The sequence below is a fragment of the Hemiscyllium ocellatum genome, chromosome 12 (genome assembly GCF_020745735.1).
Source record: "Hemiscyllium ocellatum isolate sHemOce1 chromosome 12, sHemOce1.pat.X.cur, whole genome shotgun sequence".
Lineage (NCBI taxonomy): Eukaryota > Metazoa > Chordata > Chondrichthyes > Orectolobiformes > Hemiscylliidae > Hemiscyllium > Hemiscyllium ocellatum.
This window is the reverse complement of record NC_083412.1, coordinates 94,673,913-94,690,533: the sequence shown is the minus strand read 5'-3', so window position 1 is coordinate 94,690,533 and position 16,621 is coordinate 94,673,913. Positions and strand designations below refer to the sequence as shown.

The following is a 16,621-nucleotide window of genomic DNA, read 5'->3' as shown; positions in this document are numbered from 1 at the left end:
ACCTGACCCGCACATCTTTGGACTGTGGGAGGAAACCGGAGCACCCGGAGGAAACCCACGCAGATACGTGGAGAACGTGCAAACTCCACACAGACAGTCGCCTGAGTCGGGAATTGAACCCGGGTCTCAGGCGCTGTGAGACAGCAGTGCTAACCACTGTGCCACCGTGCCGCCCGCTTCTCACAACGAGAGGAGAATTAACAGATGGGCAAACTCAGAGAACAAAAGAATTCTGGTATCATTGTGAATTGATGAGAGTTTCCGAGTTAAGGAACATGAAGGGTTTAAACACAAATACAAGAAATTCAAAAGAGAGGTATTAAGGAACCAAGAACCAATGTAAATCATCAAAAACATGGGTGAAGGTGACCGTGACTTTGTGAGGAAGAGGACATGATTAGCAGATATCAGAACAGAAAGTGCTGGAAAAGCTTAGTGTATCTGATAGGAGCTGTGGAAGGAAAAACTGAGTTCACGTTTCAGGTGAGTCACCTCCAGAGCTTCAGTTGGGCTCAATGTTTTGCAGATTGGAAAATGGCAACTAGCCAGAATATTGGCAGGCCTGTGATCATAAGACCATAAGACATAGGAACAGAAGTAAGCCATTTGGCCCATTTAATGAGATCCTGGCTGATCTGATTATTCTCAACTCACTTTCCTGCCTTTTCCTCATAACCCTTGAATCTCTTGCTGATTTAAAGTCCATCTATCTCATTCTTGAACATGCTTAGTTTGTTTTTATTTTTTGCTTTAATTTATTGCTGTCACATAGATCGAGGTACAGTTTCGTTTTGTGTATCGTATAGACAGCAGCCTCAGTTGTCCTTTGTGGTAAAGAGGTCCACGTTCATTGCCATCTGAAGGAAGAAATTCCTCCTCATCTCTCTCTTAAATGTGTCCCACCCTATTCTAAGGTTTTGCCTTCTGGTCCTAGACTCTTCCTCCAAGAGAAAACAACTCCTCCACATCTACCCTGTCAAGTCTCTTAAGAACCTTAAATAAAAGCCAAAAGAACTGGAAAACAGAAACAAAAACAGAAATTGTTGGGAAATCTCAGCAGGTCTGGAAGCATCTGTGGAGAGCAATAGGTCTGAAGAGGGTCACTGCACCCAAAACATTAACTCTGATTTCTTTCCACAGATGCTGCCAGACCTGCCAAGCTTTTCCAGCAATTTCTCTTAAGAAACTTGCATATTTCAATAAGATTGGCTTTCATTCTTCTAAGTTCTACTGAATACTGACCCAACTATTCAACCTCTCCCCATAAGACAGCCCCTCAATGTTATGGTTTCTGGGTTGGACACCCATGGCCAGTATGATAAGTTTTCAGTCCTTCTCTGAGCATTAGCTCACAAAACATATATCACACAGACTCATGTTCTTTTACTAAATTACCGTTTTCTGTCATGGACACTTTCAGTGCATGTTCTTTTAACATTAGACTGCAAAAGGGACATCAAATAAATTTATCTCCGAGGTTTTGCATTGCCAAATTAAATGTTGCCTGCTCAATCACCAGCCACCACTTCTCCAAACACATTAATTCCTAACGTTGACTAAAACAAACTAAAATATTTAGTTTGCTATCAGGACCACAGGGAGGTAATGAAGTAAGTGCAGGGCGTAGTTACAAATATCACAATGCTCAGTATCGAAAGATAGTGGCATTGTGTATTTAATGACTGATTGGATAGATCTCCCATCTCAATAACAACGCATTCTGATGTTAACAATTGTTCAAATGATTGATGCTGATTTATTGAATTAGTAGGTTTGGGGAAAGTCACAGATGCCCCAATCCTGTCGCCATCACAACTTACAAAATAAAATTAAACCTGGATTGATGTTCAGCCTTTACTGAGTCACAAAAATACCATTGGCCGGAAGGAGGCCATTCATGCCACTGCAGCTGGACTGGCTCTCAAATAAGCACCATGTCCTAGCGTCTTTCCCCTGGCTTTTCCTCAGACGCTCCCACATTGTTTCTATTCAAATAATCACCCAAGGGTCCTCTTGAATGCTTCAATAGATTCAACTTCCACCACCCTTTCAGACCTGGACTCTGCATGATTGTCTTTTCTCATCCAATATTTGGAGGTGATGGCTTCCATTGCTCCTGATGCAGTCTCCTTTACTTTGGGGAGGCTGGATGCCTTCTCGCAGAGCGCTTCAAGGAACACCTCAGTGACACCCGCACCAATCAACCCCACTGCCCTGTGGCCGAACATTTCAACTCCCCCCCCACTCTGCTGAGGACATGCAGGTGCTGGGCCGCCTCCACCACTTCCTCAGCACTTGGCGTTTGGAGGAAGAACGCCTCATCTTCTGCCTCGGAACACTTCAACCCCAGGGCATCAATGTGGATTTCGCCAGCTTCCTCATTTCCCCTCCCCTCACCTTACCCCAGATCCAATCTGCCAGCTCAGCACCATCCTTATGACCTGTCCCACCTGTCAATCTTCCTTCCCACCTATCCGCTCCACCCTCTTCTCCGATCTATCACCTCCATCCCCATCTCCATCCACCTATTGTATTCTTAGCTACCTGCTCTTCAGCTCCACCCCCTCCCATTTATCTCTCCACCACAGAGGCACACAGCCTCATTCCTGGTGATGGGCTCCTGCCTGAAACGTCAATTTTCCTGCTCCTCAGATGCTGCCTGACCTGCTGTGCTTTTCCAGCACCACTCTAATCTTGACTCTGAGCTCCAGCATCTACAATCCTCACTTTCGCGTGGTGGCATTTTTGCTGATTCTGTTAATCCAGAGACTTGGGTAATATTCTGGGGACACAGGATAAAACCCCACAATGACAATAGGTGGAATTTGAATTCAGTAAAAATCTGCAGTTAAGAGTCTAATGATGACCATGAATCTATTGTCAATTGTTGAAAAACTCTGTTTGGTTCACTTATGTCCTTTAGGAAAGGAAACTGCCATCCATACCTAGTCTGGCCTACATGCGATTTCAGACCCACAGCAATGTGATTGACTCTTAATTGCCCTCTGGGCAACAAATGCTGGACTAGCCAGAGATGCCCACACCCTGTGAATAAATATTAAAAAAAGGGAACAGTTTCTCCCTGTCCAATCTTGTTAAACTGCCCCACCCCCCGGTGATTTTGAAGCTTTCATGACCTCACATTGTTGCAAAGTGTTTGGTCTTATATTTAATTCATTGGAATATGGCTGTCAATGGCTAACATAGCAGTTACTACCCATTCCTAGTTGCCTTTAGTTCCAAAGAAGACTCATACTGAACTGAAAATGTTAATCTTATTTCTCTCTGCACAGATGCTGTAAGACCTGCTGAGTTTCTCTCGTAAGTTCTCATTATATGCTTAGTCGACTGGCTTGTTTTACAAATGCTTCAATAATTCTGAGGTAGTTACTGTTATAGGGCATTCAATGACCTTGCAACACCTAATGTGCTTCTAACGCCATTATCCCAAGAACTTGAGAGAAGCTTGTAACCACCTGTAGGCTGGCACCGTGGCTCAGTGGTTAGCACCACTGCCTCATAGCCCCAGGGACCGGATTTAATTCCAGCCTTGGGTGACTGTCTGTGTGGGGGTTTGCACATTCTCCCTGCGCCTGTGTGAATTCCCTCCAGGTGCTACCATTTCCTTCCACAGTCCAAAGAATTCTAGTTAGGTGGATTGGCTGTGGGATATGCAGGGTTACAGGGATAGGGTGGGGGATGTGGGTGGCATGGTCTTCAGTGGGTATGAGTGGACTTAATGTCTGCTTCTACACTGTATGGATTCTATCATTTCTGTGACCCTGATAACAAATAAAACATCCAATGTAATCTCATGTACATGCAATCCAATGGTTTCATTCAAATGTCATTTTTTAGGTGATTGGGGTTGGTTAGCTCAGTTGACTGGCATCAGGTTTGTGGTGCAGAGTGATGCTAGTAGTATGGGGTTCAATACCCATACTGGTCTGAGGGATCACTATAAAAGGACTCTCCTTCTCAACCCCTCCCCTTGCCTAAGGCACGGTGAACCTCAGGTTAAATCACCACCAGTCACCAGTCTCTCCCCATCTCCAGTGAGGGAGCAGCCCAATGGTCTGCTAAGACTGTGGCAATTTTACTTGTTATCTTCGAGTTAACAAACATACCGGCAGCCCAGCACCCAATCCTTATCAGCTCCACTCTGACTCATGCACCACCCTGATTTCAACATTTCTGTTGGCCCTTCGTCATCACTGGATTATAAACCACAGAGATCAGTGACACACAATGTCACATTTAATATCTAAAAATCTGAGGGTCAGAGAGTTAAGTAATACGTGGCAACACAGTACACATTTGATTATTGATACAACATTTTAAGCTTATTAACATTACATGACATGTACTGATGGGGCTTGCATGTCCATCCTCAGGGGTCAGCACTCAACCTGCTTTGGGTAGCAATATCCAAAGGAATTTTTCCTGGCAAAGGATGTGGTAACTGCTGCACTACAACAGTCAAACTGTCTTGAAACAACCAAACTCATGATATTTATTTCAATTGAAAGGGCCATGCAACAGGAACTTCCCAATTAGTCAATCAATTAATCAATTACTGTGATGTGATGGGAGTTCCCTTCCCTGATCCAGGAGACCTGGGGTCAAGTCTCCTCTTTCAGAAGTTTGTAAAGTCATCTCTGAACGGGTTGATTAGGAAATATCTGGAAGTGAGTACTTTGGGTTTGCTGGAAGGCTGGATCAATCAAGGATATTTGACAAGATATCAGATGATTATTTGAATAACAGCAATTTGGATGGTTATGTGGATAAGGCAGTGGAATGTTAAGATGTCATAACGCTCATTCAGAAGACCGTTCTGGAGCACTGTGTCCAGTTCTGTTTGCCTAGTCATGGGAAGGATGTTACTAAGCTAGCGCGGGTTCAGAAGAGATTTACCAGGATGTTGCTGTGAATGAAAGGTTTGAGTTACAAAGAAAGGCTGGAACTTTTTTTACTGGAGTGTAGGAGGTTTGGAGACGACCTGATACAAGTTTACAAAATAATGAGGGGTATAAATAGAATTATTAATACTTGCCTTTTTCCCTAGGATAGGGAATTTCAAGACAGGGAGCACATTTATAAGGTGGGAGGAGAGATATTTAAAAAAGACATGAACTTCCTGAGGAAGTGGTGGATGTGAGTGCGATTGCATTGTTTAAAAGACATTTGGACAGATACATAAAGAGGAAAGGTTTGGTGAGACGTGGGCCAGGAGCAGGCAGGTGGGACTAGTCTAGTTTGGGATTATGGTCAGCATAGACAGGTTGGACTGAAGGGCCTGTTTCCATCCTGTATGACTCCATGACTCTATAACGCCTGGCTAATTAAAAACTGAAAGAACTGTGGATGTTGGAAATCAGAAACCATAACAGAATTTGCTGGAAAAGCTCAGCAGCTCTGGCAACATCTTTGGAGAGAAATCAGAGTTAACTTTTCAAGTCGTGTGATTCTTCCTCAGATCTGATGGTGACCTAGAAAATGTTGGTTTATGTGCAAAAGGTAGGACTGGGGAGGAGGTGGCAAAAGTAAACAGTATTAGAACCCAAAGGGAGAGAAGAGCAGTTGGACAGACAAAGGAGTAGATATTGATCTGGCTGGGAGGTGATATAGCTATTAATGGGGACTGTTAGTGGCTAACAATAGGTTGTGTGTAATAGTAGATTGTGTGATAACAACACCTGGTTGTGGAATTGGGATAAGGACATGGGAGAGCTCAAGCCCTAAAATCATTGAATTTGATACTGAGTCTGAAAGACTGTAGGGTCCCCAAGTGGAAAATGAGGTGCTGTTCTTCCAGCTTGGACTGAGCTTTGCAGGAGCTGAAAATGTGTTGCTGGAAAAGCGCAGCAGGTCAGGCAGCATCCAAGGAACAGGAGATTCGACGTTTCGCGTATAAGCCCTTCATCAGGAAGGGCTTGTGCCCGAAACGTCGAATCTCCTGTTCCTTGGATACTGCCTGACCTGCTGCGCTTTTCCAGCAACACATTTTCAGCTCTGATCTCCAGCATCTGCAGACCTCACTTTCTCCTCGTGAGCTTTGCAGGAGGCCTGCAGCAAGCCTGAGACAGAGATGCTGGCCAGGGAACAGGGTGGGGTGTTGATGTGGCAGGAAACCGGAAAATCAGGGTCATTTTTGCAGGGGAGAACGTAGATGTTCTGCAAAGTGGTCACTTAGCCTACGCTTCATTTCCCCAATGCAGGAAATACCACAGTGTGAGCAGCGAATGCAGGAGACTAAGTTGTGTGAAGTGCATGTAAAGTGCCATATGGAAAGTGTGTGTGGGCCCTTGGATGCTGAGGAGGGAGGAGGCAAACAGGCAGGTGTTACACCTTCTGTGGTTGCAGGAGATGGTGCCCTGGGGCTGTGAGAGGCTTGGGGAGAGAAGGACCCAGGTATCCCAGAAGAAACAGTCCCTGTGGAAGGCCAGGCTCTTGCTACTCTCAATAATGTTGCCCAACTTGATTCTGTTGTCCCAATGGTTTAAACCACTGCCTCATCTCCGACCCTTATACTCTCACTGGCAGTGAGATTTTCTGGTCAACGCGCTGAATTCTCATTTGCAGAATACCTTATGTGTAACGGAACTTGGACAATATTACCTGTCTGAATTGTTTATGACCCTCTCAATATATCCACTCCAGGACTAAAATCAATGGAGTCCGTCTGAAAGGTGTTTGCTTCCTCCCCTGGCTTTTTTTTACATTGTTTGTTAAACAACTGCTTACCATTCAGGAACTTGGCACTAATCTAAGAAACGCAGTTTACACTTGATGTTTTTCCAAGGTTCCTGTTTAATTAGGAACCGATAACCACAGACACAATCCTGTATAAAAGTGCAACTTCTACCAGATCCAGACACATCTGCTGTCACGACAATGAAGCTCCTTATTGTACTCAGTGTCCTGCTTGCAGTCTCCAGTGCCGAGATCCTTTCACGATGTCAAGTTGTTAAAGCTATCAAGGACTCTGTACTGACAAAATTCACCCACTACAGCGTGGCAGACTGTGAGTAATGATTCTCTGTTCTATTTAAACAATGCTGAGCGCTGTTGCAGATGTTGGCTGTGGGTTTCTTCTGTATTTCTGTCAGTTAGTGAGCAGCTGCATGTTACATTAAGGGGGACCAGGGGATAGATTAACTAACCCAGACTGAGTACATTGATCTTAGCCAAGCTTCGGGATCCATGGAGTCAGGGAGAGAGAATCGAAAGGATCTTTCCCTTTGATCCCTGCCCAGGGAGTCCCAACTGTGTGAGATAACAGAAAGGTACAGCATTGAACGGGACTCTTCAATCTATAGTGCAGCTGCTGGATCTCTGGATTATTTACCTTACTGTTCTCATGCCCCTTACTCTATCTTCTCCTTCACCTTTCTATCCAGTTGGAGTGTTAATGATCTGCTCCAGACTCTAACACTTCACTGAATACAACAAGGAATGCTGGCTGCATGGTGGCTCAGTGGTTAGCACTGCTGCCTCGCAGCACCAGGGACCTGGGTTTGTTTCCAGCCTCGGGTGACTATCTGTGTGGAGTTTGCACATTCTCCCCGTGTCTGTGTGGGTTTCCTCCAGGTGCTCTTGTTTCCTCCCACAGTCCAAAGATATGCAGGTCAGGTGAATTGGTCTTGTTAAATTGCCCATAGTGTTAGGTGCATTAGTCAGGGGTAACTATAGGGCATGGGAATGGGTCTTCAGAGGGTTTGTGTGGACTTGTTGGGCTGAAGGGTCTGTTTCCATACTGTAGGAAATCTAATTAATATATTACTCATTTCACTTAAACCTGTCACATTTGGTATCTGGTCTCTCTATTCTGGAAGGAGTTGCTTCTTATTTATTTAATCAAATTATTCATACTTTTGAACACCTCTTACCTGAAACATCTTTGGCTGAAGGAAACACAACTTTTCTAGTAGTTGTGTTTCTGTCTCTTTGGAACTATTCTGGAACATTCTAATTCACATTAAAACCATTAATCTCTCACATACTGAACCTTTCCCCCCTTCCCTCAGCTTGAAGGCTTCAGACCAGGATGGATACACCATACAAACGTGTTCTGAAGAACAGTCACTGGATCCTGAAAGTTAACTCTGTTTTCTCTCCACAGATGCTGCCAAACCTGCTGAGTTTCTCCAGCAATTTTGTCCCAGATCTAGTTGGATTATGTCAAACAAGATCGCATCCTGTTCTCCTCTGTTGAAACTACTCATGAGTTGAGAATGATGCAGGAATTTTGAGCAGATTTAGCAGGGTACAGAATGTTTGGCCTAACCATTAGCTTCCAGTCAGTTATCCATGTTGTCGCTATGTCTGTTTATTCCTATCTTAGCATCGTTCACCTATGTCACTGTCTCAGCTCATCTGTGAGTAAAATCATGACCTTTGCCCTGGTTACCTTCAGGGATGACCTTCCTCATGCATTAGGCCTACCATGTTCTACCCTCTCTATGAACTTGATGCCATCCAAATCCTCCATGTTCACAGTCCACATTCTAACTCGCACCATATTCCATTTGCCTATCACCACTATGCTCACTGACCTATTTCAGTTCCCTATTACATAATGCCTTCATTTTCATCCGTGTTTCCAGATCCTCTGTGGCTTGGTGCCTGTCTCTGTAAATTCCTCTGACCCCATGACCCTCTGACATATTCTCACACTATGCCTGGACCCTGAATTGACCTGGGCTTGGAATTCACCCCTTCCACCACCCTCCTCCCACTCCCCCCACTCTCTGAACGTCTCAAACTCTCCCCCTCACTTGTTCCTTAAAAACCTACTTCTTTGTAGGGCTCTTGATTATCCACCCCCACCCCCCCCCACCCCCATGGTGTATTTGATAATGCTGCTGTAAAAATGCTTGAGATGTTTTATCACTCCAATATTGCTGACCATGATGAAAATTGAAAAGTGGTATGAAACAGCACATCCCACAGTCCCACAGAAATGTTAGGGTGCAGAAGGAGGTCTTTCTGCCCATCATGCTATACCAGTTCTTCAAATGAGTATCATGACCCTTGAGTATCTCAGTTGAAGTTGCCTCCGCCATTATTCCCGAAGGAGCATTCCAGACTCGAACCACTCACTTTGTGAAAATCATTTTTCTCACATCACATTTGACTCTTTCGAAAATCACCTCAAACCTGTCCCCCCATCATTCTTCATTCTGTTATGAACAAGAACACTTTCTCCCTCTGTACTCTATCCAGCCCTCTCATGATTTTTAAGCTTTTTATCAGGTCTTCACCTCTCTAAGCAGAATAATCCCACCCACTCCCATCGATCCTCTCAACTGAATGTGCTCAACCCTGGGAACATTTCTGGTCATTCTCCTCGGCACACTCTCCAGGGTATTGCCATCTTTCCTGTAATGTGTCACCTAAAGCTGGATATAATCCTCCAGTTGAGGTCTAACAAGTGTCTTGTACAAGTTCAACATCACCTCCTTGCTCTTGTACCCTATGATAAACTCCAGGAAACAGACTGCTCCATTAAACTGTCTCTGTGCCTGAACTTCATTGTCACTTTCAAGGATGTTGAAAGTGTGGTGCTGGAAAAGCCTCCAAGGAGAAGGAACAGGATCAATTTTTCAGGCAAAAGCCCTTCATCAGGAATGTCCTTGGATGTTGCCTGACCTGCTGCGCTTTCCCAGCACAACATTCTTGACTCTGATCTCCAGCACCTGCAGTCCTTACTTCCTCCTTCAATGATGTGGGTTCATGCAGCCCCTTTCAATTTGTAATCCCTATTTTATATTGTCTTTCAATGTTCTTCCAACCAAAGTGCATCAACTCAGCCTTCTCTGCATAGAATCACATCAGTCGCTGATCTGCCCACATCACACATTTATCAATGTCCTTTTGAAATTCCTCACTGCCCACCTCACCATTCACAATGTTTTCAAGACTTGATCATCTGCAAACTTTAAATTGTTCCCCTGAACACCTGGATCATTAACCTGAAACAGGAAAAGCAAGGGTCCCAATACAGACCCCTATGGAGTTCTATTACATACCTTCTTCCAGCCCTGAAAGATATCTAGTGGGCATAACTCTGTGTCTTATCATTCAGCCAGTTTATTCACTTTATGACTGACCATTTTATTCCATGAGCATAATGTTTCTCATTAATCTGTTGTAAGGCACTGCATCAAAAACCTCCAGGAAGCCCAAACACATCATATCAACATGACCCTCACTGACTGTTTCTTTTACCTCTTCCAAAACCTTCAACAAATTAGCTCAATATGATTTCCCATCTGGAAGTCTTTGTTCTTCCATCTGAATTAGCCCACCTCTTTCCATGTGATAACAAACTCTATCTTGAGTAATCGTTTGTAGAAGCTTCCCCAACATGAACGTGAAATTAACTGGTTTATAATCGTTGGATTTAACATCACAACATCTTTTTTTGAACAAAATCAACATGTTTGCAATTCTCCATTCATTTGGAACCTCCCCGAGTCTAACCAATATTGAAACGTTGTTGTCTCTGCCCTGCAATTTCCACTCTCACCTGATTCAAAATCCTTGGATGCATCTCATCAATCTCTGATAAACTTTAAGACCCAACAGTCTACCCAAGACTTTTTCCTTATCAATGTTGAACTCCTCTCATGACGGAGTTTTCTCCTCTGTCCTCATGACCAGGATAGCATCTACCTCCTTGCTAAAGTCTGATACAAAGTGTTCATTTAGTACCTCAGCCATGCTCTGTCTCTTCATACACAATCCCCTTTTTGTTCACTAACCAGCCCTATTCCTATTTTAGTCATTCTCTTACGATAGATATGCCTATAGATCACTTTGAGATTCCCCTTTATGTTGGCTGCCAGTCCCTTCCAAATCCATCAAAGTTTTACCTGCACATCCGCTAATATCATTTATTGTATCCGTTGCTCCCGATGCGGCCTCCTCTACATTGGGGAGACTGGGTGCCTCCTAGCAGAGCACCTTAGGGAACATCTCCGAGACACCCGCACCAATCAACCACACCACCTCGTGGCCCAACATTTCAACTCCCCCCTCCCACTCTGCCGAGGACATGGAGGTCCTGGGCCTCCTTCAATCATTTGCATCTGTCACTTGCTCCAAATGAAAGCGTTCAGGTGAGTCTGAAGATGTAGCATGTTATTTGGAAAGCAAATAGAACGATGCTGTTTCTTTCGTCGTTCGTCATTCTAGGGGTGTGCTTGGCTGACCACGTGAGTCAATACAACACAATGGAAATCGGTCATGAAACACGGAATGGAGAGGCCTGGGCATCACAATATGGGATCTTTCAGATCAGTAGCAAGTGGTGGTGTGATGATGGAAAAACTCCAAACGCAGAAAACGGCTGTGGGATCAAATGTACTGGTATGTGAACTGGCAGAGTGTCATTCTCAGAATTACAGAATTACTTATTGGTAATTGCAACATAACACCCGCAATAATGAAGTAATAATGAACAGTCAACGCCATTTACACACCACCTAGTTTCTTCCACAGTGGCTTAAATGGGGAAAGAAATTAAACATGGTATAACATCAGATGTGACCATCAACGTGCCTTTCTCCTGGCCAGCATTCTCCATTTGGCCATCAAAACATAGATAGACTAACTGGCCATTCAAATCAATACTGCTTGGTGAATACTGTGATGTCTCAAAACCCTGATATATTCCCCTACCCCAGCTAGAATGGCAGGATCCCAGAGAAAGTACCTGCATGTGAAAAGAGATTTGGTTTTCCTGAGCAGTAAGTTATGTCATTTTAAAAGAAATGGGACTAGTTTTCATCCTTCCCTGTGCACGAGCATAATAATGAAAGTGTCCTTCCCTCCCACCCTCCAATTTATTCAATCGCTGATATTTTTAATATATAGCCAATCCTTTTCTGAGGTAGAGAACTGAAACTCAGATGTCTGCAACATGCCACCCCCAGCCCACCCCACACATGCAGAAGTCCCATCCTACCCTGTCAGTAAAACCCCACCTATTTCACAGTGTAGGAATCGCTAAGCGTCTTCCAGCCTCAGTTTTTCAAACTATGTGTGTCAGAAACAGGCTCAGTCACAACTGGTTAGTTAGTTATGTCAGCCATTGTTGCTTGCCAGCTTTGTTTTTCTCCACAGAAGTCAAACTACATTGTAAGGTGTGAATCATGGCGGATTCACTACATATGAATTCTTTAGGGATACTTAAATGACATGGTGAGGCACTACCACTTCTGAATATTGAAATTGTGCCTCCTGCCTTCACTGGTGATCCCCCTTTAATTACACATACCCACTCCCTACCAGTCACAAGTTATTCTGAATCGCAACTCTTCAGCCTCTCACACCACAAGCAACAAGAAGAATACTGGAGAAACTCAGTGAGTGTGGCAGTGTCTGTAGAAAGAAACAGAATTAATATTTCGAAGCTGACCCTTCTTTAGAGCTCCTTTTTCACCTTTCTGTTCTGAAGAAGAGTCAGACTGGACTCAAAACGTTAACTCGGTTTCTCCCTCCACAGATGCTGCCAGACCTGCTGAGTTTCTCCAGCAATTTTGGTGCTTGTTCTAGATTTTCAGCATCCACTCCCCTGTGCTGTTTTCACCTGAGCACCTTCTCATAACCAATTAATACAAAACCACGTTTCTTCTCTTCATACAGAACTATTGAGTAATAATTTGAATCCTGACATTGAGTGTGCTGCAAAAATAGTGGCTTCAAAAGGAATGGAGGCCTGGTAAGTTCTACTTTTGATATATTTTTCTCTCAATTTAGGTTTAAGTATTGAGGTTACATTCAATATAAGTACTTTGGTGGTACAATGGACACACAATAACAGTCAATTTTAAACAGACATTTCACGAATCAGTAAGAGTGTTACAGTGAGGGGTGTGTTATGGAATATGTTAAAATCTGTTATAGAGTATTATAGTGAGTTACATTGAAGAGTGTGTATTAGTGTGTTACAGTAAGTATCTGCTATAGTGTCTGTTACAATGTGGATGTGTTATAGAGAGTGTTAGAAGTGTGTTAAAATGAGGAGTGTGTTATAGATTGATAGAGTCTAAGAGATGTACAGCACGGAAACAGACCCTTCAGTCCAACTTGTCCATGCCGACCAGATATCCCAACCTAATCTAATCATATTTGCCAGCACATGGCTCATATCCCTCTAAACCCTTCCCATTCATACACCCATCTAAATGCCTTTTAAATATTGTAATTGTACCAGCCTCCATCACTTCCTCTGGCAGCTCATTCCATACATGTACCACCCTCTGTGTGAAAACGTTGCCCCTTAGGTCCCTTTTATATCGTTCCCCTCTCACCCTAAACCTATGCCCTCTAGTTCTGGACTCCCCCACCCCAGGGAAAATACTTTGTCCATTTACCCTATCCATTCTCCTCATGATTTTATAAACATCTATAAGGTCACCCCTCAGCCTTCGATGTTCCAGGGAAAACAGCCTCACCTTATTCAGCCTCTCCCTATAGCCCAAACTCTCCAACCCTGGCAACTTCCTTGTAAATCTTTTCTGAACACTTTCAAGTTTTACAGCATCCTTCCAATAGGAAGGAGACCAGAATTGCTCGCAATATTCCAACAGTAGCCTAACCAATGACCTGTACAACCACAACATGACCTCCCAACTCAATGCTCTGATTAATAGAGGTGTTGCAGTGTGGATGTGTAATAGTGTTACAATAAGGGGTGTGTTATAGAGTGCTACAGTAAGGGGTGTATTCTATTATGTTACACTGAGAGATGTGTTAAAGAGTGTGTTACATTGGGGTGTATGTATTTCCTACAATATTACAGCAAGTGTGTGTTTTATAAATTGTGTTAGAGTGAGGTGAGTGTGTGGCAGAGAAAGCTAAAATGAGAGATTGTGAATTACAAATGTTGCTGCAGTGAGGTGTGTGTGTTATGGAATGTTCATGACCAACACACTCCCCAGTCACCAGCTGTGACCATTCAGTCGCAGGCAAGTGGCCAATTGCTGCTCATTATCAGGTGAGAAAGTTGAATCTGAAGGCCATGAGGACCATGTGACAGCCCATTCTATGAGCACCTGACACAGTCTGAGGCTGTGGCCAAGGTGAGGAGAAATTCCTGCAGGAAAAGCAATGCTGAATGATGCAGAACTATTTAAATAAAAACAAATCACTACAGATGCTGGAATCTGAAACCAAAAGAGAAAATGCTGGAAAATCTCAGCAAGTCTGGCAGCATCTGTAAGGAGAGAAAAGAGCTGACGTTTTGAGGCTAACTGACTCTTTGACAAAGCTTTGAGAAAGGGTAGGTGACTCGAAACATCAGCTCTTTTCTCTCCTTACAGATGCTGCCAGACCTGCTGAGATTTTCCAGCATTTTCTCTTTTGGCTACAGAAGTATTTCCTCGCTGCATTAGGGTCCGTGGGAAAGAGGCTGCTACTGAAGGAGGTGAAAACATGTTGAAATATTTTCATTCCCACACCATGACTGGATGCTGTTCAGTGACTGGTTTCTGTTATTACAAATACTCTTTGACAGAGTCACTGCGACAGTGCAATGAACCATCCCTCAGCTTTCATCCTGGTCCTCAATCTCAGTTCATCTCCTAGGGATGGTTACAAGACTCGGCCCATCATTTGAAGCAAGTGGGGTCTATGATGACCACATCTCCACATGTTGGTTAAGTGTCAAGATCCTATTAGGCACTACTGTCAGAGAGACAATTATAATGATTGTTAGAGAGTGTGCACTAGAGATTTTTGTTGCAATGGATGTGATCATTCTTGTATTTATAGAGAGGGATTTGTTGTAGAGACCCCATTAAACTTCACAATGGAAAAGGAACAACATATTGGGCTCTGGTGACGAGATTAAATCGGGCAACTTTTTTGCATCAGAATTACAGGGAAAAAGGAAGGGGAGTGAAACAACTTGAATTGCTCTGACAGAGAACTGGCAAGCGCACCAAGGAACCAAATAGTCTCTTTCTATACTGTTAGGAAATCCAAGACTCTATTTATCCATTTTTTATCACATCAATGTATAGTTAAATAGTTAGAAGTACTGACAGACTCTGAATTCTCGAAGAAAGTTTGTTGGACAGCCGGGTGTTGTTTAATACAGTAGAATTTTGAAATCATTCTTAGACAGAGTAAGAGGTGATGGCCCAATAATATTATTGTTAGACTATTAATCCAGAAAATCAGCTAATGTTCTGGGTTCAAATCCCACCATGGCTGATGAAGAATCTGGAATTAGGGATCTAATGATGATCATGAATCCATTAACAATTGTTGTGGAAAACCCATCTGCTTAATTAAGAAACTCTGCCATCCTTACACGGTCTGGCCTACATGTGACTCCAGACCTGCAGCAATGTGGCTGACTCTTAACTGCCCTCTGGGCAATACATGCTGGCCTAACCAGGGATGCCCGCATCCTGAAAATAAATTGAAAAAGAGGCACATGCATGGGCAATGATTGCTGAGTGCGCTCTGTATGAGTTGCTTCACTTTCAGAAAGAGTCAGGGCTTTCAGGAGAGGAGGAGAGTAAACTTTGAGGAGCAGGGAAAGGTCATCCCACTAAAAGATTTATAATGGGGTGACGTGTTGCTGACTGACGTCCTGTCTCTGATGCTTTCATTTTGCAGGAGCAGCTGGGTCGAAAACTGCAAAGGTAAATGGATCAAGTATTACACCTACTTTTGCTTCTGATAAGGAGGAGGAGATCGTGTTGATGGGACCCTCTCGCTTTGAAAAATAATATAGAACATTATATTGCAGTACAGGTCCTTTGGCCCTCGATGTTGCACCGACCCGTGAAACCAATCTAAAGCCCAACTAACTTACACTATTCCATTATCATTCATATGTCTATCTAATGGCCATTTAAATGTCCTTAAATATAAGAGCATGGAACGCTTACAATATCTAGTTTTGCACTGTTAAGACAGCTAAGTAAAACAAAAAATTTTGTCGCAGTTTATTGAAATAAACACAAGCAAAAATCAAAATTCAAGTGTTTCATTCCTTTAATTAATAGATAATTCTGGAAGTGATGAGTTGGTTGCAATGAAATCTTGATGAATTTGGGATCCTGTTACGGGACATTGGTACTCTCTTAAATCCAATGGTGCATGAAGCAGAGCGTGTGCATCTGGCTGTTTCTACAGCTAGTCTTCCTGAAACACATTAAAAATCACACAATGCCAGGTTATAATCCAACAGGTTTATTTGGAAGCACCAGGTTTCAGAGTGCTGCTCCTTCATCAGGTAGCAGTGGAACAGGACCATAAGAGACAAAATTTAAAGCAAAAGATTACACTGTCCTGCAAACTCCATGAGCCACCTGATGAAGGGGCAGTGCTCCGAAAGGTAGTACCGACAAATAACCCTGTTGGATTATAACCTGGTGTTGTGTGATTTTTAACTTTGTCCACTCCAGTCCAACACTGGCACTCCACATCATACCTGAAACACGTCATTGGTCTGAAACCAGACCCTTTGGACTGAGGGAAGTCGTGCCAAGTCAAGCCCTCCTACTGCCTCCGTAGGCAGGTTGAGAGGAATTCCAGGCTGATAGTCAATCTATTTGACCATATTGTGGCACCGAACAAGTGGAATTAAAACCTG

General features: G+C 43.4%; 1 protein-coding gene across 1 annotated transcript; it reads left to right on the top strand.

The window, feature by feature from the left end:
• Positions 1 to 6,897: 6,897 nt before the first annotated feature.
• LOC132820635 (lysozyme C-1/C-2-like) lies at positions 6,898 to 15,703 on the top strand. The gene is made up of 4 exons (XM_060832836.1): positions 6,898 to 7,027; positions 11,203 to 11,376; positions 12,655 to 12,730; positions 15,640 to 15,703. Exons 1-4 carry the CDS (start codon positions 6,898 to 6,900, stop codon positions 15,701 to 15,703), a joined length of 444 nt encoding a protein of 147 aa, XP_060688819.1.
• Positions 15,704 to 16,621: the final 918 nt, after the last annotated feature.